Source organism: Felis catus, chromosome D3 (genome assembly GCF_018350175.1).
Source record: "Felis catus isolate Fca126 chromosome D3, F.catus_Fca126_mat1.0, whole genome shotgun sequence".
Taxonomy (NCBI): Eukaryota; Metazoa; Chordata; class Mammalia; order Carnivora; family Felidae; genus Felis; species Felis catus.
The window spans coordinates 45,598,446-45,622,546 of NC_058379.1; the positions used below are offsets into that span (position 1 = coordinate 45,598,446).

The 24,101-nt window shown below is 36.4% G+C and overlaps 1 protein-coding gene across 4 annotated transcripts in view; it reads left to right on the forward strand.

Annotated features, from left to right (window-relative positions):
- The window catches only part of RBBP8 (RB binding protein 8, endonuclease), a 111,201-nt gene extending 87,100 nt beyond the window's left edge, over positions 1–24,101 (forward strand). For all 4 annotated transcript variants that reach the window (XM_019815065.3, XM_019815064.3, XM_011288074.4 and 1 more), the window contains 9 exons: positions 51–939; positions 1,022–1,145; positions 5,140–5,228; positions 5,868–5,985; positions 9,516–9,659; positions 13,505–13,574; positions 17,661–17,757; positions 21,197–21,338; positions 23,192–24,101. In XM_019815065.3, the coding sequence (XP_019670624.1) occupies positions 51–939; positions 1,022–1,145; positions 5,140–5,228; positions 5,868–5,985; positions 9,516–9,659; positions 13,505–13,574; positions 17,661–17,757; positions 21,197–21,338; positions 23,192–23,289 (1,771 nt within the window). In that variant the 3' untranslated portion in view covers positions 23,290–24,101. The remainder of the gene's footprint in view (positions 1–50; positions 940–1,021; positions 1,146–5,139; positions 5,229–5,867; positions 5,986–9,515; positions 9,660–13,504; positions 13,575–17,660; positions 17,758–21,196; positions 21,339–23,191) is intronic.

Sequence of the window (24,101 nt, forward strand, 5' to 3'; positions counted from 1 at the left end):
TGTCTTTTAACTTTTACCCTATTTCTTTTTACCACTCTTTATTTTTTCAGGTTTTCAGATTCTAATTCAAAGACTCCTCAGGAAGAGTTAACTACTCGGGTATCATCTCCTGTATTTGGAGCTACCTCTAATGTGAAACGCAGTTTAGGTTTGAATACAAGTTTGTCCCCTTCTCTCTTAGAGACTGGGAAAAAAAACCTTTTGAAAACAGCACCCTTCAACAACACTTCTAATTCTAGACTAGGAAAAACAACTTCAAAATCTGAAGATAGTGCCCTTTTCACACAGCATAATCTTGGGTCTGAAGTGAACAAGATCATTAGCCTGTCATCTTCAAATAAACAGATGCTTATAAATAAAAATATAAATGAACCCAAAAGTGAACAGGATAGTTTTGATCACATTAAAGATGCTGTCACTGATAAACATGCAGTGCCACTGAAATCACTGGGAGGCAGAACATCCAAAAGGAAGAAAATTGAGGAAGAAAGTGAAGATGAAGGAAGCTACCCTCAGGCCTCTTTTGATAAAGAAAATGCTTTTCCTTTTTTACTGGATAGTCATTCTTCCGTGAATGGAGACTATGTGATGGATAAACCTCTGGATCTGTCTGATCGATTTTCAGCTATTCAGTGTCAAGAGAAAAGCCAAGGAAGTGAGACCTCTAAAGTCAGATTTAGGCAAGTGACTCTCTATGAGGCCCTGAAGCCCATTCCCAAGGGCTCTTCCTCAAGCCGAAAGACCTTAAGTGGGAGCTGTATATTAACCAGAGATTCCCCAGAGGAGCCCTGTTTACAGGCATGCGTCCTCCAGTCCTTGGGTAAATCATCTCCAGATAATAAAACACCATTACAAATCAAGGAAGAAAATCCCATCTTTAAAATCCCTCTACGTCCGCGTGAAAGTTTAGAGACAGACAATCTTTTTGATGATGTGAAGGTTAGTGTCAAATGTTCAAGTATTTTTATTAAAAGAGTTGTTTATGATTTTATCTAGATGCTAATAATTCTTCCTGTTTTAGGGAGCTGATTCTCATGAGCCAGTAAAAATAGGCAGGTCAGTCCATGGAGCATGTGAACTTACATCTGTTCTTCAGTTAAATCCATGTAGAGTTGCTAAAACAAAGTCTGTACAAAACAGTCAAGGTATGTATACTGTAAATAATATTTTCAAAAAAAAAGTATTGGGGCATCTGGGTGGCTCAGTCGGTTAAGTGTCCGACTTTGGCTCAGGTCATGATCTCGCAGTTTGTGAGTTTGAGCCCTGCATCGGGCTCTGTGCTGACAGCTCAGAGCCTGGAGCCTGCTTGGGATTCTGTGTCTCCCTCTCTCTCTGCCCCTCCCCTGCTCCTGCTCTGTCTCTCTCTGTCTCAAAAATAAATTAAAAAACACTAAAAAAAAATTAAAAAAAAAAAAGTATTTCCATTCTTTGGTAATGACTTTGAGTGTTATAGTATATACATTCTTTGGATATATTGAATTGTTTGGGAGAAAATGTTATTTCTTCCTGCATATTTGTGTTTATGGGATGATTCTCATTGGTTTCATTTTATATACGATTTTCCTGCTCTCATGCTTTTTGAAAAAATGAATTGAGTAATTGTCTTTAATACCTACTTTTATATGTGATTTCGTGGATTTACCTCTTCCATGTTATTTCTTATTTTCTTTACAAAAGCTTTAAGAATTTTAAACTATATGGAATTTTAAAATACATAAAGTAGAATTTTCATCATCCAAACTTTGTTCCTCACTCCATAGGTAGCCTGTCCATATGTATATATCTATTAATGTGGGGTTTTTTAAGCTTCCTGTTAGAAAATCTTTTCTTTGCTTTTAATTAATATGTATGTTAATTTTTTCGTAATTTTGCTGTGTTTTTAAGGGAGTCTTTTTTTGTTTTTTGGCTATAAAATTTTTCTGTACTTCATATGCAGTATTTTTTCTTTTATTCTTCTTTGCAAAGTGTTTCATTCTGGGTTTATTTTCTTTTTTTCTTGAAGCACATTCTTTAGTTGTTCTTCCAACTAAAATGCTTTGTTTTTTCAGAAAGTTTCAGTTTCTGTATGAAAAACCTTTTTTCACTCTCACTTCTGATTTTCTTTTACATTTTTGATTTTGGGTTTTTTGTTCATGGTTGCTCTAGGGATTATAGTATACCTGCGTAATCTTTCTCAATCTACTTAAAGTTAATTTTGCCACTTTGTGTTCCGTGGCTGTGCTTTATGTAGTTATCATGTATGCCCACATTCATTGAAAACTACACAGTGTTACAGTTTTAACTTTTAAAACAATTTTTGATACAAAAATCACTCATTCAAGTGTACAGTTCATTTATTGTATATCCTCACAGAGTTGTGCAGCTGTCATTGTAGTCTAAGTTTAGAACATTTTCATCACCTCAGAAAGAACACTACCCATTAAGTTAATATGCAAAATGTGTGAAGAACTCACACAGCTCAACACCAAAAAAAGCAAATAATTCAGTTTAAAAATGGGCAGAGAGGGGTGCCGGGGTGGCTCACTCGGTTGAGCATCCAACTCTTGATTTCAGCTCAGGTCATGATCGCAGGGGCGGGGGATCGAGCCCCACATCAGGCTCTGCACCAAGTGTGGAGCCTGCTTGAGATTGTCTCTCTCTCTCTAAAATAAAAGGTGAGGGGCAGAGGACCTGAGTAGACAGCTTTTTCAAGAAGGCATATGGATCACCAACAGACCCATGAAAAGATGTTCAGTATCACTAACCATCAGGGAAATGCAAATTAAAACCACAATGAGATATCACTTTATACCTGTTAGAATGGCTAAAATAAAAAACATAAGAAATAACAAGCACTGGCAAAGACATGCAGCAAAAGGAACCCTCGTGCACTATTGGTAGGAATGCAAATTGGTACACTTTGTTTCGGGTTTTTTTTTTGTTGTTTTTTTTTTTAATTAGCACATCTTTTATTTGTAAAATAAAATGGAAAGGGCCTTTCACAAAAATTAACTACACATACTTTTCAGAAGGAAAACAAGAGCTCAAGGTAAAGATTACTTTTTCTAGCGAATTTCTTTATATATATATATATACATATATATGTGCGTGTGTGTGTGTGTATACATATATATACATATATACATATATACATATGTATATATATGTATACACACACACACACACACACACACACACACACAATTTATTGTCAAATTGGTTTCCATACCATCCCCAGTGCTCATCAGGTGCCCTCCTCAATGCCCATCACCCACTTTCCCCTCTCCCCCACCCCCCATCAACCCTCAGTTTGTTCTCAGTATTTAAGAGTCTCTTATGGTTTGCCTCCCTCCCTCTCTGTATCCTTTTTCCCCCCTTCCCCTCCCCCATGGTCTTCTGTTAAGTTTCTCAGGATCCACATATGAGTGAAAACATGGTATCTGTCTTTTTCTGCCTGACTTATTTCACTTAGCATAACACTCTCCAGTTCCATCCACATTGCTACAAAAGACCATATTTCATTCTTTCTCATTGCCAAGTAGTATTCCATTGTATATATAAACCACATCTTCTTTATCCATTCGTCAGTTGATGGACATTTAGGCTCTTTCCATAATTTGGCTATTGTTGAAAGTGCTGCTATGAACATTGGGGTACAAGTGCCCCTATGCATCAGCACTCCTGTATCCCTTGGGTAAATTCCTAGCAGTGCTATTGCTGGGTCATAGGGTAGATCTATTTTTAATTTTTTGAGGAACCTCCACACTGTTTTCCAGAGCGGCTTCACCAGTTTGCATTCCCGCCAACAGTGCAAGAGGGTTCCCTTTCTCCACAGGTACAGCTACTTTGGAAAATGGTATGGAGGTTCCTCAAAAAATTAAAAATAGAATTACCGTATGATCCAATATTTCCACTACTGGGTATTTATTTACTTAAAAGAAATAAAAATACTAATTCTAAAAGATCTATGCACCCCTATGTTTATTATATTATTATTTACCAGAGCCGATATGAAAGCAATCCAAGTATCCATAAATAATAGATAAAAAAGATGTGGTTATGTATGTACAGTAGAATATTATTCAGCCATAAAAAAGAACGAGATCTTGCCATTTGCAACAACATGGATGGACTTGGTATAATGCTAAGTGAAATAAGTCAGAGAAAGGCAAATACCATATGATTTCTTATATGTAGAATTTAAGAAGTAAAACAAACAGAAGAGGCAAAACCAAAAGACTCTTAAACACCGAGATCAAACTGATGGTAGCCAGAGGGGAGGGAGGGGTGGGGAATGAGTGAAATAGATGAAGGGGATTAAGAGTATGCTTATCTTATGAGCGCTGAGAAGTGTATAGAGTTGCGGAATCATATTGCACAGCTGAAACTAATGTAACAGTGTATGTTAATTATACTTAAGTTAAAAATTTTTTCTAAATAAAGAATACCCATTACCAATCATTCTGCATTCCTCCCCTCTTCCCCAATCCTAGGCAACCACTAATCTACCCTCTGTCTCTATAGATTTGCCTACTCTGGAGTTTTCATATAAATGGAATCATATAATATATGATCTTTTGTGACTTAATTTTACTTTCATTTTTTTCATTATTACAGATAATGCTGCTATGAGCATAGCTGTTGACTTACAGTTTTATGTAGATGTATCTTTTCATTTTTCTTGAGTTACATAGGAGAAGAATTGTTGGGCCATATGCTAACTCTGTTTAACCTTTTGAGGAACCATCTGCTTTCCAAAGTGGCTACTAGCACATGAGGTTCCCACTCTCCACATTCTCACCAGTGCTTGTTATTATCTGTTTTTTTACTCTAGCCATCCTACTGCATGTGAAGTAGTATCTCATTGTGGTTATGATTTGCCTTTCCCTGCTGGCTAATGCTGTAGGACATCTTATCGTGTGCTTTTGGCCATTTGTATATCTTCTTTGAAGGGATTGTCTGTTCAGATCCTTTGCTCATTTTCAATTGGAATATTTTTCTTATTATTGAGTTGTAAGACTTCTTTATATTCTCTATGTCCTAGATAGTCTCTTTAGCAGATATATGATTTTCAAATCCTTTCTCCCACTTGTGGATCCCATAATGGTTTAAGAATTTTTAAAATCCATTTTTAATTCTATTTTTTTCTCCTTATTGAAGATGTATCCTTTGAAAATAACCAGTGGAGCATAGATCCAGGAGCAGACCTTTCTCAATATAAAATGGATATTACTGTAATAGATACAAAGGTAAGTTAGAAAATAAAACCAAAGCACATGTGGTTATTCTAGTAAGTTGTTAGTTACCTTCCTCTCCTAACTCACTCTGTGACTGTAACATAATCGATTACATACTGCTTAAAACCTGCATTTACTCATTCAGAAAACTAAGAAAAATGCTTTTTCTTCTAACTTTATGATGCTTTTGATAATAACTCTTTTGGCTTGTATTTAGGTTCAGTGTAGTTTAAGAAATTATTTTTCACTTGGTAGCATATTCCTGAACTATTTCACTGCTGCTGCAGTATAAATTGTTCTTTGTGTACGCTGATGTTCGTTACTGTGAGGCAGGCTGGAGAGGAAGGGAGGAGAGGTTCAGGGAGTTCAGTGGGGCATACCTCTCCCTTCCCTTGGCAGCAGGCTTTCTTTTCATAGGCTTGAGAGAAGATGCTTGTACGTTGAAGCTAAAATACTTCACAGGCATATATGTATAAATCTATGTATATTCCTAAAGGGTAAAAATAAATATAACTTAATGCTGAAGTGTACACTTAAAATATGGTTAAAATGGTCAATTTCATGGTGTGTATATTATACCAAAATTTTAAAAACATAAATGTAAGGCCATGCAGGATAATTGTTAAAATTTTTGAATTTTTAAATATTTAGGATGGCAGTCAGTCACGATTAGCAGGAGGAGAGACAGTGGACACGGACTGCACATTGGTTAGTGAAACGGTGCTTCTAAAAATGAAGAAGCAAGAACAAAAGGGAGAGAAAAGTCCAAGTAAGATTTGATTTTTTTTTTAATTTAATAAAAATGTGGAGGGAAGTTTATAGTCATACCATTACATTGATGACCACAAGTGACCTCTTCACCATAAACCAGGTTTTTTTCATCTTTTAATAATATTAGATTTTTCTTAGTAAAGCTCACTTTCAGTATTTCAAGGGAAAAAAATCTTTAGCCAAAACTTTTTTTTCCAGAAAAAATTTAAATTGTTTCCAAGGTTCAGCAAACCATAGTCAGCTGCCTGTTTTATAAATAAAGATTTATTGGAACACAGCCTCAGTTATTTTGTTTATGTATTGCCTATGGCTGCTTGCATGGTACCATAGCAGAGTAAAGTAGTAGCTGCAGACCTTATTGGGCCCTCAGGCCTAAAATATTTCCTGTCTGACCCTTTAAGAAAAAATTTGCTGATCTCTAGTACTTAGATCTATTTTGTAAAAGGGAATCTTGAGAGTCCTGTTTCAGAAATATGAATTTCCAGAGTAATTTATAGGGTAAAAAGGGGAGAGTCTACTGAGAAGTATTTGTATAGATTTGCAAATTAGCAGTTAACTAAGAATAATGGTGTATATACTGAGCTACTCTGCCATATTTTGCTTCTACAGAAAAGGGGATTTGGCCAAATTAGGGGTCTACAGCCTTTTGTAAGAACTTAAGTCTTCATCTAGAGCCTTGATTTTCCAAAAGAGGTGGGAACAATGCAAGGATTTTGGTTGGCACCACCTTAGCAACACTCCTAACTACAGATGTGTATGGCATGAGAGCAACTAGACCAGGAATAGTGTCACTTACACCCTTATGTATTAAGGGGTTAGGACCTGCCACGGGGGATGCAGTGCCAAAAGCAAGGACACTCTCCAGTGATCAGCTGTTAGAAACTGAGGGCATTCAGACTATATGTACATTCCCTATCTTCTTCTGAATATTCTTTAGTCTACCTGCCCAGGGCTGAAGCCAGTCTTGTCTTTGCTTTTTTTTTTTTTGAAACACTTTATCTCTTGCTGCCCTAACTGCAGTAAGTGAGAAAAAATTGTAGTAGTCTGTGCCTTAATTCTTTGTTCTTTAGGAATGAGTAACTACATGACCAAATAGCTAGCTGCCTACATTGAGAGGACAGTACCTATAAACAGAAAAAAACCTTTAACAGTGATTCATTGTCCTTTTATAGTGAACGACACTAAGGTAACTTTCTTCTTCAGAAGGTACTTTGCTTTTAAGATTACTTTGTTCTGGTACCAGCTCCTAATATTGTTGAAAAAAAAAGAAAAAAGGCAAAACTAAAATATGACTACTGTGGCTTCAAATGTATCGGGTCACTTTAAAGAATATGATAGTTTCCCAAATATGTTTGAAGCAAGAATCATGTGGAAGTAAGTTTAGAATTTGAACTAATGAGTGGAGATAGTTTTGGCTACATAGACATTGTGCATACTATTGCTATATAATAAATCACTCTGATAACTTAGGGATTAAAACACAACAGTCATATTCTTGGCTTTCGTAGTTTCTGTGGTCCAGGAAAATTAATGAGGATATAATCTATAATCTATGTTTTCAAGTATTTCAAGTCAGAAATCAGACCAACAGGTATGGTTCAGTCAGTAGAGCATGCGACTTTCACTCTTAGGGTTGTGAGTTCAAGCCCCATGTTGTGCATGGAGCCCTACTTAAAAAAAAAGACCACCAACATAAACTAGGGGGGGTGCCTGGCTGGCTCAGTCGGTAGAGCATGTGACTTTTAATCTCAGGGTTGTGAGTTTCAGCCACCCGATGGATGTGGAGATTACTTACCAAGATTTTTAAACGTTAAAAAAAAACCATAAAGTAGTGACTTAACATTGTGATTTACTAGCAGTATATACAGAATACTTGGGATACCTAGCACACTGCCTGGCACGTAGAAGTTGCATATTACTTACAAATTTGATCCTCAATGTAAAAAAAAATTGTTTACTCATTCAGTAAATACAGAGCTGCAGTTCTATAAAGGGAAGTGTTTCAGAAACTGGAAATAATGAATAAACAGAACAAAAGTACCTACTTCATGGAACATGCCTTCTAATTTAAGGGGAAACAATCAAATGTGGGGTATGATAGATGATAAGTTGTGGAGAAAGATAAAACAGGGTAAGGGTGCTGCAGCACCATGGATTAGGGAAGTTGTAGTTATTTTATAGAGAGTAATCTTGGCAGGCTTCTGCTCTATCATGTTTGTTGGCCAACTGGATCTATTTCTGTTTTTTAGTAAACTGCTGTTTTTCAAAATGTGATTATATAGTGAGAAATGTTGTTAGTACTCTGAAGATGAATTTAGCACTTAGCATATCAAATAAGGAATTTGTTCCTTTTATTAATACTAAATTACCAAGTGTTAATGGTGGCATAAAATTAAGCAGATGAGCAAGGTTGTATAGATTTGAATGTCCACTATTTATACATATCTTATTTATTAAGCTTCATATTTTTCATCATTCTGATGCATTTTCTTTTTTTTTTTTTTTATGAAATTTATTGACAAATTGGTTTCCATACAACACCCAGTGCTCATCCCAAAAGATGCCCTCCTCAATACCCATCACCCACCCTCTTCTCCCTCCCACCCCCCATCAACCCTCAGTTTGTTCTCAGTTTTTAACAGTCTCTTATGCTTTGGCTCTCTCGCACTCTAACCTCTTTTTTTTTTTTTTTTCCTTCCCCTCCCCCATGGGTTCCTGTTAAGTTTCTCAGGATCCACATAAGAGTGAAACCATATGGTATCTGTCTTCTCTGTATGGCTTATTTCACTTAGCATCACACTCTCCAGTTCCATCCACGTTGCTACAAAAGGCCATATTTCATTTTTTCTCATTGCCACGTAGAATTCCATTGTGTCTATAAACCACAATTTCTTTATCCATTCATCAGTTGATGGACATTTAGGCTCTTTCCATAATTTGGCTATTGTTGAGAGTGCTGCTATGAACATTGGGGTACAAGTGGCCCTATGCATCTGATGCATTTTTTATTCCTCACAGTTTTTTGATAGGACTCATTTTAGAGCAGTATGAATTATACATGGACTAACAGAAAAAAAATTTTTTTTTTTAACGTTTATTTATTTTTGAGACAGAGCATGAACGGTGGAGGGTCAGAGAGAGGGAGACACAGAATCTGAAACAGGCTCCAGGCTCTGAGCTGTCAGCACAGAGCCCAACGCGGGACTCGAACTCACGGACCGTGAGATCATGACCTGAGCCGAAGTCGGCCACTTAACCAACTGAGCCACCCAGGCGCCCCTAGAAAAAGTTTTTCAATGTTTGTAATGACAACAACAAAAAGCATTCTCTGCGTATGAGCAAAGGACATTTAAAGCCCTAACATAAAGTCTTTGTAAATACAGTAACTACCTAGGCTTGGGGATTTATTGTTGCCTCGTGTACATCGGAGACCAGTTTATCTTGTGGCAGTTACTATAAGTTTCATATTGGTCTACGTGGAAACCAAAAAGCTTGCTTGTTGCCCTAAGCCAAAGCTCTTTTACATAGATGGAGAAAGAAAAATGAATGATAGCTTGGAAGATATGTTTGATCAGACAACACATGAAGAATATGAATCCTGTTTGGCAGATAGCTTTCCCCAGGCAGCAGCTGAAGAAGAGGAATTGTCGACTACCACAAAGAAACCAAACAGTAAGGCTATTTTCTTTCTAATTATGGCTTCTCAATTATACTAAGTTCAGTAAATTAAGTCACCAAGCTTGATGAGGTAGGTAGGTATATATGTATGTATGTATGTATGAGGTATGTATTAACAATTAAAATTAACAATTAAATTAACAATTAAAATTTCATATTTCTTTTTTTTTAATGTTTATTTATTTTTTGAGAGAGAGAGAGAAAGAACACAAGGAGGGGAGGGGCAGAGAGAGAGGGAGACATAGAATCTGAAGCAGGCTCCAGGTTCTGAGCTGTTAACACAGAGCCCGATGTGGGGCTCAAACCACGAGATCATGACCTAAGCTGAAGTTGGACGTTTAACTGATTGAGCCATCCAGGTGGCCCTAAAATTTCCTATTTCTTGTATAAGTTTCTTTTAGATAGTTTTCTTTTGAGATAGTTGCAGACCAATAAAAGTGTTAGAAAAAATACTTCAGAGGATTCCCTGTACCTTTCATTCAGTTTCCCCTTATGTTAACATATGACCATAAAGTATTCATCAAAACTAAGAAATTGATTGAATACTATGAATTTCTTTATATAACTTACGCATAATGTTTGTAAAAGTTTTGAAAAGGTTCTTTATTAAGTAATAAGTTAATCATTGTAATAGAGTGGAAGGAGAAAGTTTTACAGAAAATTCAGACTAACTTTGTTTGAATGCTTTACCTTCCCAGACAAAATAATGTAGCTACATGTATCAGTGTCTTTTTAGAATTCTTTTTTTTTTTTAATGTTTATTTATTTTTGAGAGAGAGAGAGACAGAGCATGAGTGGGGGAGGGGGCAGAAAGAGAGAGAGAGAGAGAGAGAGAGGGAAAGAGGGAGAGAGGGAGAGGGAGGGAGACACAATCTGAAGCAGGCTCCAGGCTCTGAGCTGTCAGCACAGAGCCTGATGCGGGGCTCAAACTCACAGACCACGAGATCATGACCTGAGCCGAAGTCAGATGCTTAACTGACTGAGCTACCCAGGTGCCCCTTAAAACTCTTTTTATTAGGGATGCCTGGGTGGTTTAGTCGGTTGAGTATTTGATTCCTGAATTCAGCTCAGGTCATGATTTCAGGTCATGAGATAGAGCCCCGTGTTGGGCTCCATGCTAATAAGCATTGCCCCTACTTAAGATTCTCTCTCCCTCTGCCCCTGCCCCATTCATGCTCTCGCTCTCTCTCTTAAAAAAAAAATTAAAGAAATTCTTTTCATCAGAAACAGTAGTTTATAATGTAGGATAGTAATCAAAAGAAGAATAAGTGAAACTCTTAAGCAGATAATCTGAATTGAAAGTTAAAATTCTTGCTAAATGTCTCATTTTCTTGTTGTAAGTAAAAAAGAACTTTTAGTCTAGTGCAAAGGTTATAGATGAGAACACCTTCTGCTATGTAGTCTGTCTTGATGATGTTTTCTTTGTGCTTCTATCAGTTTTAAAAAAATACAGCCTAGGGGCGCCTGGGTGGCTCAGTCCCTTAAGCATCCCTTTGGCTCAGGTCATGATCTCATGGTTCATGTGAGTTTGAGCCCTGCATCAGGCTCTCTGCTGTCAGCTCAGAACCCACTTCAGATCCTCTGTACAGGCACCACCACCAACCCCCGTCTCATTCACTCTCTCAAAAATAAGCAAACATTTTAGAAAAAAGAAGAAAAAAGCATTTCAAGCTCTGACCTCTGGGGTTCGCAACCTTAAAAGGTCTTTCTTTCACAGATTGAAAGTTCATTTGTTTTACAAAACACAAAGTGACCGCCACAGGATCACTTGAAATGAGAGGAATCAGAATCTTTGGATCACTGCAGAATGCCCCACAGGAAGGAAGCCCATAGCATCTCTGTATCATAAAGAATTCAGAGTTGACAAAACTCTATGTATTTTAAATGTAAATTGGATTGCATTATCTTCTCACTTTTAAAAACCTTCACTGAAAGGATATTTGGATGTCCAGTAAGCACATGTAAATGTCCTCAACATTATTGGACATGAGGGACTGAGATACCACTGCACATCCACTGAAACGGTTTTAAAGTCTGATAATATCCAGCATTAGCAGAGGTGAAGAACAATTGGAACTCTCATACTTTGCTGGTGAGGATATAAAATTGTACTGTGGAAAAGAGTTCAGCAAGATTTTTTTTAACAGCCTTATTGAGGTTTGTCAGTTTCTTATAAAGTTATGTATACATTCGCCCTATGACCCAGCAATTCCACTGCCAGGTATATAGACAAGAAAAATGAAAACACATTCACAAAAGATTGTGTTCAGAAATGTTCACAGCAGTGCTATTTGCAGTAGCTCGAAACTGGAGACAACCCAGATGTCCATCAACAGATGATTATGAATTGTGGTAAACTCACATAATGGAATACTATCTGTCAACAAAAAGGAGGGTCCTAGACTCAACAATGAATTGCCCAAACCTGTTGAGCTAAAAAAGTCCAAAAGATGGACAAGAATACATACTATGTAATTCCATTAATACAGAGTTCTAAAACAGTTATAACTAAGCTGTGGTGGTAGAAATCATCCCTCCATAGTGGGGGAGGAGAAACATCAGAGAACATTCTTGTGCTTGAGAAGCAAAGGAATAGGAGGAAACTTCCACGGGGGATGGAAGTTCTATGTACGCCTTGATTTAGGTGGTAGTTGCACTGGGGTGTATGTTTGTCAGAATTAATCCTAGTATACTTAAAATCAGTGTGTTGCCTGTAATAAAGTAGATTCTTTTCAAAAGTCTTCAGTGCACTCTATTGCATTCACAACAAAATTCAAACTCCTTTTGGCCTCCAGGGCCCATCATGATCTGGTACTTGCCCACCTCTTCAATCTCATCTTTCCTAACACTTACCTTTCTTTGCTAAATCTCAACCACACTGGCCTTTTATTAGTTCTTATAACATCCCATACTTTTTCCCATCTCAAGACGTTTACCTAGAATATTCTCCACTCCTGCTTCTTGTGGCTGACTTCTTTTTATTCATCAGTTACTACTTTCCATGTCCTTCCTCAGGTAAGCCTTAACTGTCTACTTAATGTCTGTTTCCCTCACTGTGGTATAAACTCCATGAGGACAAGAGACCTGGTTTCTCTTGTTGGACATTGCATGTCCAGAACTTAGAACAATGCTTCGTAAATTTGGACTATTTGAATAGACCATAGCAGTTGGCTGTTTGGGTCCAGACAACTTGAGATTCAGGTCCATGAACTTTAGTTCTTATCTCCAATTTTCTGATAAAATTCTTTAACCTCTGTCTCCTACTTAATCTACCTCAAAGACACATTATAAAAATCAGGACTAGGGCATCTGATTGGCTCAGTTGGTGGAACATGCAGCTTTTGATCTCAGGGTCATGAGTTTGAGCCCCGTGTTGAGCAAAGAGCTTATTTAAAAAAAAAAAAAAATCAGCAGCACTAATAAGTGAAACATATGAAAAGCTGCCTTGTTATTGTGTTTGGTACCAAGTGAAAATGAGCATCAAAGTAGTTCTTTTGAAGTCTAAAATACTTTTATATACAATCTACACGTGTGTACAGGTACTTGTATATATAGGTTTTAAGTCTAAAATAGTTTTATAGGTGCGAGTTTTTATCTGTAGTAATTCTGAGGTAAACAAGATAGTCAGCACCTCATCATTATGCAGATGAAAAAGAAACAAAAAATTAGTTGCAGAAATTTAAACAAATTGCCCAGGAGCCTAGAGAAGGAAATTCAATTAGAATGGAAGTTTTGATATAGGTTATTTTTGTTCCAAAAAAGCTATTTCTCAGTTCTGCATTCAGTTTGTGTTATAATTAAATGCTTGATTCTTTTCCTTTATGTGTGTTTGTTTACAGCTCATGGTGATAAGCAAGATAAAGTCAAACAGAAAGCATATGTGGAGCCATATTTTAAAGATGATGAAAGGTAAGTTGGTCCTGATTAATACCAGCAATGTGACGGGAAGTACAACAGTACTATCTTGGTCAGCGTACCTCTGAACTGTTAAGTTCTTACTTTGGTTAAAATAGAGCACATTTTATTCATTTTATGGTCATAAAAAAGAAGGACTTAAGCATAAAAATGACAAATACTACAAATAAAGAAATTTATATCACTATTTTTTTGACAAATGGTAATAGTTATTTTCTCTCTTTTTTATAACAAATATTTTAATTCTTATTCTGTTTTATTGTGGACTTTATTTGAACTCCAGCAATTTGTTAAATTATATGACTATTATTTAGTATAGGACTTTAGGTGACAGGCCTTAGGTTGTGCTTGAAAATTATTTCATGGGGATTTTTAAACCATAAAAGAAAAACTAAGCATCTTGATTTTGAACCATAATGCTACTTTGTGACTTTCATTCAAAGATGGCAAATTCTGTAATTTTTAATCATGTACCATTCATTCTAGAAGTGAATTTAGGCATAATAATTCAATTCAAAAGAATTTTTATGCCTTTTTTTCTTCAAGTTATGATGTTGGCAGATTGAATCCCTCAATAAGCAAAGTATATTTTATACTTTCATTTTTTAATGGTGTTTTTTAATGTTTATTTATTTATTTTGAGAGCAAGAGCAAGCACAAGCAGGGGAGGAGCAGAGAGAGAAGGAGAGAGAGAATCCCAGGCAGGATCTGCGCTGCCAGCGCATAACCCAACATGGGGCTTGAACTCCTGAACTGTGAGACTATGACCGAGCCAAAATCAAGAGCTGGATGCTCAACCGACTGAGCCACCCAGGCACCCCATACTTTTTTTCTTAAGGTTTTTGTTTTTGTTTTTTTTTTGTGTGAGTAATCTCTATACCTAATATGGGGCTCGATCAAACTCATGACCCCAAGATCAAGAGTTGCATGCTCCTCTGACTGAGCCAGCCAGGCGCCCCTGTATTTTGATTTCTGTTGAGAATTTTAGAGATCTGACAGGCTAAGATAAGTTTTTATTGATACCTGTAAGACTCTAACAGATAAGAGCTGTCGTTTTATTGCTAAATGCTGAATTCTTTTCCTTTATTTACCAGTTCTCCAAAGAAATAGTACCCTAGCATCCCAAATATGGCTAGGGAGTTTTTATTTGTGGTATCATTATGAACTCATGGATTTAAATATTTCATGTGTTTCAGTCTCTTACACTTATTTATACTCAGATCGTATTGCCACATCTTGGCCCCAGTCTCTTTGAATGAGCACTACCCCAGTCTTTCCTAGCTTGCTTGCTTCTGGTATGATATATCATGTTCTAGGCTCTCTTCCTAGAGAACCCTGGAATCTGCCATTTTTTCAGGAGCCCTGGTTTCTTTTAGTGAAAAACAAATTTAGTCTAACCACTAGTGTTGCTCATTGCTACAGTTAGTCATTGTTTGTAGATCTTTTAGGTGGTGGACAGAATTAGGAATAAGGTTTTTGTTTCATTTTGTTTTTTTAAGATAACTATACTTTTTCACACCAATAGCTCCATTTCAGGTTCAGAACTACAGGATTTTTATGTAATCTCTTCTTACATCTGTATCTACTTTCCCTTTCCTGAAAATTTCACTTTTCAGTGCTACCAACATAATTTCTTCTTTAACTTTATTCTTTAATATTTAGAGCAGTCTCAGAATAATATAAATAATCATCGATAATGTGATTTATGAAAATGGCTTAACATGTCTTTGTGGGTTTTTTTGTTCTTAAGCTGTATCGTGTTATCTGCCATCTTTTCATACAATATAAATTCTAAAAATGAAAAAAATATGTCTATTATAAATGTCCAGTCACCATATTTTAAAGCCATTTGGAATAATTATTTTTTGTGTATGTATACCACCAACTCATTGTCTAGGTTTGTTTTATTTTGCTTTTGAATTTTTTAGGAATTATTTTTCTTTTTATTTTTAATTCTTTTTTTAAGTTATGTAAACTGTGTACGCAGTATCAGACAAGGTATATTCAGATAAGTCTAGCTTCTAACATTGTCCCCTTTACCTGTTAGCTCCCTATCCCATTTGTTAAAAATTATGGTTTTCAATCCATTTTAAAAAATAAAAGTAAATATCTATACAGAAATATATTATCATTCTCTTTCCCCTTAGACAAATGGTAGAATGCTATATATACTTTTCTCTATTCTGCTTTTCCTTTTTTCATTTAAGTATGTATCCTAGAAATCACTTATAATAGCATATAGTGGGGGCACCTGGGTGGCTCAGTCAGTTAAGCGCCCAACTTCGGCTCAGGTCATGATCTCATAGTTCTTGAATTCAAGCCCCGCATCAGGTTCTGTGCTGACATCTCGGAACCTAGAGCCTGCTTTGGATTCTGTGTCTCCCTCCCTCTGCCCCTTCCCACTGACACTCTGTCTCTCAAAAATAAAACATTAAAATGAATAAATAAAAATAGCATATAGTGATATTCTTCATTTCTTTTTTTAGTTACTTTTTTTAGTATAATAGTACTTTATTGATGGTACCATAGCTGATTCCTTAGTAATGGGTATTTGGGGTGTTTACAGTTATGCTAACAGAATGCTGCATTGAATAATATTGTACATTCTCTTTTCATAATTTTGTGTGTCTTTGGGATAGACTCCTTGAAGTAGGATTGCAAAGGAAGAACTGTCATTTCAAATAAATATGAGTAGTTTTATTTATGCTGAAACCATTAGATAGCTGGAAATGCAGGAGGTGGGTGTGATGCATGGGTACGGTGAAAGTCTCAGAGTCAGCATTGTTTCTTTCCCCACAGACAATACTAGCAAACCCTGGGAAGGTGGGTTGTGTTGCATGAGGGACAAGAAGCTTAGTAATCTTTTAGGTGATGCTTTAAGGTCTGCTACAGATGCCAGTCTACTAGTAGATTCCCTGCAACATTATAACACACTATAGAAGCAAAATAGACAATACTCAGAGGAGAGGATCTGATATGGCCAGAAAGTACTCTACATAAGCTTTTAAAATTCCATAAGCTGTTTGAAAGAAAGCAATTTTTATCTGTCCTTTTCATTTACAGATTGCTCTAAGGTTGAGAGTTCTTGGGTTTAAGGACCCAAAGGACCGATAACCTCATACTTTGACATAGAGGGATTAAAGCTTTCTTTTGATGGAAAGTGCTTGCCAAGTAGAGGGGCTTAGGATCAAAATACCTCAAAGTGGGTATGTTACCAACAAGTCATTTTAGAAATTAGTTTTTGTGAGTCAGACTGTTTAAGCTCACTGGGGATGTCTTTAATATAAACAAATACATGTACCATCACTTGAGGCATCATTTACCTATTTTAGAAGTTTGGACTTTTCTATATTGGGCTTTAAAACTTAAAGCAGGATACAAGTATATTAAAAAGTTCTGTGCTAAAAAAAAATGTGTTTTTTCTTCCCAGAGCACTCCATACCTCATTAATACCTCAGTGGCTTTGACCTTTCCTAGGTTTCCAGTAGTTCCCAATAGGATCTGATCCATTTAAGGACAAGGGCAAATAATTGTTCCTAACATTTTGAAGAATCCAGGGTGAATGTAGGCAGCAAAATAAATTTTTGGAGAAAATGACAGATGACATGTAAACAGATGAATCTTTTTTTTTGAGGGGAGTAGGTTAGCCCAGAAATACAGGTTCTTTAAGAAAACTGAGTTAACAGAGGTAGTTATTCTTTCTTGGTTATGTTATAGAATACCAGTTCCTGACTTTAATAATACAGTATTCCTTTTTAAATTAAGTTATTTTATGTATTATTTTCAGCCAATCAGACAAATTTTCAGGCAAAAATAGGAAGTAATAGTTCTATTTTTTCAGTTAGAGAACAATATACATAAAAATACCTGACAAGTAGTAGGCACCTAATAAGTATTTAATGAAGAATGCATGAAAAAATAATTTTCTAACATACTGAATAAACATTTCAAATAAAATGAGTGAATGTTTTGGGATTATTTCTCCTCTGGGCCTTCACCTTTGTTAATTAAAAATCTAAACCAAAGATCTTTGTAGTAACAAATGGATTAATTTTTAAATTTAATTCATTTTTCTCCCAGAGAGACTAGCTTACAAAATTTTCCTCATATTGAGGTAGTTCGGAAAAAAGAAGAGAGAAGAAAATTGCTTGGACACACATGTAAGGAATGCGAAATTGTAAGTACTAATGTAAAGACTGTCTGGTGGGTTTTTTTTTTTTTCTTTACTATGGCTTTAAGATTATAAATGCATGATTTAAAAATCATAGATAAAAATCTAGAAACCTAGTTTGAGCCAGGAATAGCAGGATAAATAATTAAAGAGCATACTCGTTGTGACCTGAAAGATATAAATAGATGAAAATGAAGGCCCTCAACTTCTCTAAAATTTTCATCAAGTGAATCTGGAGCCTAAGCCCTAGTTCTTTTTACCAGCTTAAGACATTTGTGCCATTTTTCTTTCCTGTGTTTATCTGTATTTGTTTTAATTTTTTCTCCTGGTGTTATGTTACAGCAAAGGCTCTTACATATAAACTATTTGGGGATATTTCTGGTATTTTATTTAAAAAAAATTTTTTTTACATTTATTTATATTTGAGAAACAGAGCACTAGTGGGGGAGGGGCAGAGAGAGAGAGGGAGACACAGAATCCAAAGCAGGCTCCAGCTGTCAGCACAGATCCCGACACAGGATTCAAACTCACGAACCGTGAGATCATGACCTGAGCCAAAGTCAGACGCCCAACTGACTGAGCCACTCAGGCGCCCCTTGGTATTTTAGCAGGAAACTTTAACGTTTATTACTTACCCCAGCACTCTCAGGAAATGAGATATATTCATGTTTTTTTCTCAATCAGTGGTATGGCCATAAGCTCGTAACTTTTTCCCCAAATATTCCTTCTTAAACAAATTGTGATGAACAGGCTCTATTTCATCCTTATAGCACAAGTATGTTTTCCTCTTATACATTGTCTGTCTTGGACTATTGAAGTAGGTGGTACTAATCCTCCTGTCACCAGATATCTCTCAGGCAGGTTCTGTGTTTTCTTGAAACATGCTTCTTTAATTTCTTCCCTTGCTATCTGTTAGGTATTAGATGCCTGCCTCTAGCGATTTAGTTCCCCCTTTAAATTTTCTTTTTAACAGCTGTGGGCTAGAAAATTTGATAACCAAGCAGATTAAAGTTATATATGGATAGCTTGTAGTGCAGGTAAGCATTTGGTGAGAAATAGGCTCTAACTACCAGTGGGAGTGTAAATTGAGATTGCTATTTTGGAAGGCAGTTTGGCAATGCAAGCAAAATCTATATCATGGGTTTTCATAACACAAATTGAACATGTCGTGATTTCTTAACTAAAGAACATGGTCTGTACTATGCAAATCCCCAATTTTTAGTTATAACCACGACTCTTACACTACCAGTTAGAAAAAAAGCTCTTGTGTTAGAAACACTTAATTTGCTTTCCTTCTTTCAGGAATCATTGCTTGTGCTGTTATTCAGTCTCTAAAATCTATTGTCTCATACATTTAATTCCAATTTTTTTCTTGTTTAAGATAGGAGATAAGTCTGTTCCCTGTTACTCTCTCATGACCAGGAGTCAAATTACCAGTCCTGTGTATTTAAATACTATCTATATGCTTACGGTTCCTAAATGTGTCCCAGTGTCTCTTCCACCTGTGGAATATGTAATACACATGTGGAGGTATTATAATCATGTCAAGTTTCAGCCTGCCGAAAGCAAACCGTTTCCACCTCTGATTCCCAAACCTCACTTGAGTCTCTTGTATGTCCATTCTTCTAGCTGCTTAAACCAAAGCTCTTATAGTTACCCTCTGTTCTTTTCTTGCATTTCTCAGTAACAGATCTATCAGCAAATCCTATCAATTCTACCTTCAAAGTGTATTCCATTTCCACCCACTTACTGTCACCACCGCTAACCCCATGGACGAAGGCACCATTTCATCTCGCCTGGACTATTGAAATAACTTCTAAGTGCTTTTTCCTTGTGTTGTTTTGTTTTAACTAGTCAACAGTTTTTAGAAAGCAGTGTTAGATTCACAGCAAACTTGAGCAGAAAGTACAGAGAATTCCCATATACTCTGTCCCCATTTTTCTTTTTTATTCTTGTCTCTTCACAGTGTTTCTTTCTTTTAAAGCAAGGTATTTTTGAGATGTTAATGATTTTATTGCCCCCAGTGGGGAAATTGCCTGGGATTAAAGGTCTTTTTTATGTCAGCACTAAGTGCTTCAGTTCCTGGCCTGTGTGCCAGAGGGGAGAGAGAATCAGGAATGTAGGGTGTCGGGCAGGACAGGGCTGGGCCTGAGAGCATCAGCACAGGGTGGCTTGGATAGGACAGGCATCTCCTTAATTTCAGTCTTCCCAGTGTACTTTTAACACAACATTGAATGGTCTTTTTTTTTTTCCCCTAGTGATCTTTTTAGAATAAAAATTAAAACTTGTCATTTCTCTACCTGAAATGCTTAAATGTCTTCCCATCTCACAAAGAACTAGATAGGATCCAGCATTCTTATCAAGGATAGCAAACTCTGGCACCCCACTTCCTCTCTGATTTTGGTCACCACCCTCCCAGTTGCTTGCTGTGTTATAGCTACACCAGCCTACTGGCGCTTTTGTGTATGTTTGTAATTTGGTGGCGATGTTTCTATAAATTGATTGATAACCGTGATTCTCTAAGGTCATCCCACCCCAGTGTCCAAGCTCAGGTAACAAAGGCTTGTCAGGGAGAAAGATGAAAAAGGTAGTCCCCAAAATAGTTGTTTCAGAAGTACTCAGAAGCCTTTAATTTGTGTAAAAGAAAAATGTATTTACAATCTTTACTTCAGTCTTAAGTTCTAGTCCTGAGTCTGCCACTTTCAACAGATGATATCACCAGTAGAATTACCAATTTGGTTTTCAGTTTCTCAAATATAAAGTGGGATTGGCTGGATTGTGTGATCCTGCCGTGTGTTCTATTACACTTTACACTACTGCTTTGTTTTTGAAAGACCTGTACATTTTTTACATACAAGTTTTAACCTTGTTTTCATGAAGTTCAAGTTGTTTGGATTGCAGTTGCAAGAAATAATTATGTCTTTGATCCTAATTGAAAAATATAGTTTAAGCGGGGAAGTCCTGAAGACTGCAGCTTTCATAGCTGAACTTGTATTTGTAAAAACCTAAATAAGAAAATTACTTCAAAACATACATGTTATATCCAAATAACAACTGAGAAAAGTGCCAAAGTGCAGTTTTGTTGCTGGTCTAACAAAGTTGACGTTGCACCATATAGATTGGCTACGCCACGAAGCACACTGTAAAGTTAAGCTGGCGGGTTTTGTTTTTGGTTTTGTGTTATAAGACTTTACTGATGAAAAAAGCATCATATTGGTTCACATTGTGATACAAGCTCCAAGCTCCTTTTCTCATTTGTGAAGCGAACATTTCACAGACCAGCATTAGTGCTACTAGTATTAATTACTAATACTGTCTTCAGTGAGTGTTGTTCCCTAGCATGCTGAATACTTTGACAGCTTTCTTAGCTTCTAGTTTATAATCAATAAGCATAATAGTCCATGTATTATTTCTAAGTGAAAAACTTACCAGTTTTTATTATCAGTATTATGCAGATATTCCAGCAGAAGAAAGAGAAAAGAAGCTGGCTTCCTGCTCAAGACACCGATTCCGCTACATTCCACCCAACACACCAGAGAATTTCTGGGAAGTTGGTTTTCCTTCCACTCAGACGTGTATGGAAAGAGGTGAGAATACAGGTTATAATATTTTGGAATTAGTTTTTTTGAAATAGTGTATATACCCAAGTCTAAACATTAGACTTTTTTCCCATGGTTTTCTTTACCTTCTGCTCAGGGGCTAGTTCTGTAGCATAAAAACAAATTCCTAGGGGCGCCTGGGTGGCGCAGTTGGTTAAGCGTCCGACTTCAGCCAGGTCACGATCTCGCGGTCCGGGAGTTCGAGCCCCGCGTCGGGCTCTGGGCTGATGGCTCAGAGCCTGGAGCCTGTTTCCGATTCTGTGTCTCCCTCTCTCTCTGCCCCTCCCCCGTTCATGCTCTGTCTCTCTCTGTCCCAAAAATAAATAAACGTGGAAAAAAAAAAAAAATTTAAAAAAAGAAAAAAAAAAAAAACAAATTCCTAAGATAAAAGGCTTAACTTTAACTTAACTTTAACTCTGAGTAATGCCACTGGAATCAGAGATTGTGTATAATCACTTTAATATAGTTGTATATTCTTTATCCTGGTTTATCATTCAAATTTCAGAAAGTAAATTTCTCTTTTATCCTATCATCAAAATGACTTTTAATAAAATAATAACATTATAAAAGTTGCCAGTAAGGTATGTTAAAAAGAGAATCTTGGGGCGCCTGGGTGGCTCAGTCGGTTAAGCGTCCTTTAGCTCAGGTCACAATATCGTGCTCCGTGAGTTCAAGCCCCGTGTTGGGCTCTGTGCTGATAGCTTGGAGCCTGGAGCCTGCTTCAGATTCTGTGTCTCCCTCTCTCTATCCTTCCCCTACTCGTGCTCTGTCTCTCAAAACTGAATAAACATTAAAAAAATTTTTTTTTTAAATCAGGCAACTTGAATTGTCCGAAGTTATTTTTTAAAATTACCTATAAGAAAAGAGAATCTTTTTAAAGTGACTAGTCTGAATTTTAGATTTTAAAACCTCACTTATCCAGAATGCTGGGTCTTTATAAACCACATCTGAGTGAAAAGGACCTTTGTTTGGAAGCTGTTGGAACTAATTCCTTCAAGTGTAGCATTTACATTTAATATGATTTGAGAATGTATACAGCTTTGAAGCCCCAGATATTTAGTGGTAAGATAGTTTTTCCATAAGATGCCAAGTCTCCTGTAGCTATTACCATATTTTCACTTTCCCCATTAACAAGCCAAATTAAGTTCCTTTTGACGGATGCCACTGCCTGGTCTTCACATAGAATTAAACAATCTGTATAGAGCCTGTTATTGTGTGCCTACCATGGCCTAAGGGGGTATAGCAGAGCGCATACCGCATGACTCAAGACACTAGGAGAATTAGGTAGTTCAAGAGTACTGGGGCACAGGCACATCATCTAAATAAGTAGCTGCTGCAGAAAGTCTTTTTGATAAGCACCTGGAATTATCATAATAGCAGACTGTTCTTTATGATTGTTTAGCTATTTGTTCCCATTTGCAACCTGTAGGAGGCAGACTAGGAAAGTACTTAAGAACTCTGGTTCTGGGGGTTAGACCAATCTTGGGCAAGGTCCCAGCTCTTCCCCATCTCATAGCCTTGTGAACTTGAGCAAGTTCTTTAACTTCCTTGGGTCTCCATTACCTCATCTGTGAAGTAGGTATAGTGGAAGCTACTCCAAAGGGATGTGAGCATTAGCTGAGGTAATGTATACAATACGTTTGATAAATGTTTGCGGTTATTGTTAGTATCAATGAGGAGACTGATGCTAAGTAGTGAAATCATGCATTAACATCACACAGCTAATAATCACAGGCTCATGTAAACTTAGAAGGCATTAAATAAGACAGTTTTAGTGAGTACATGCTGAAAGAGAAGCATGGTGCAAATACAGTCTTCTAAATTTGTCGTTTGTTTTTAAGGTTACATTAAGGAAGATCTTGATCCTTGTCCTCGTCCCAAAAGACGGCAGCCTTACAATGCAATGTTTTCTCCAAAAGGCAAGGAGCAGAAGACATAGATGTTGAAGCAAAAACAGGATGGAGGACAATGTTTCTTTTTAGTTATTTATAGTTAAAGTTGGGATTAAACGTTGATTTTTTTTTGATCTTCTGTAAACTGACTTATAAATCGTTTTTCTATTGAAAGTGTTTTTAAATGGCATTTGCCCACCACACAAACAACTATTTAAAATGTGGATACGCTTATGTTATATTTTCTTGCTTTTGCATCTTTAAAACAATAAGGTGTTTTCATTTTGCACTCTAACTTAAGAGTTATTTACTTTATTTGGTAATACCTAATTACAGTTTTGAAAATATGATAGTTGTAGTCTCTGATTTGTTGCCTTTTAGGTCTTTTCACTCAACCTTCCCTTGATACTTACATTCAACAGTGGCTTTGTGCTAATCATTACAAATTTTCCTTCCCTTCATCAGTTGCTCCTCTGTAGGTCATTCCAGTATCTGACATTTAAGTCTTTAAAAAAAAAAAAAAAAAGGCTAAATTTTAGTAGTCCTTTTAACTTTCCAGCTTCTTTCTTTTTTTGATTTAAAAATGAGCTCCTACTCCATAGTGAATTCTTTTAGAGACTCAACCACAAGTATCAACCTTTTTTCCTTTTTCATATATTATAAATTAACACAGTCCTCTGATCTGATCATCCTATTCCAGGACTTCACAGTCTCTTCATCATACTTTTCTAAAGTTTTCAAGCTGAATGTGTCAAGTTCTCTGCGCATGTGTTCTAGTTCAGTTGTATTTTTTTCTCTGGGTTGACTAATACTATTAACTTCCAATTTGGCAATAAAACAGATCTCTCGATTCAGCAAA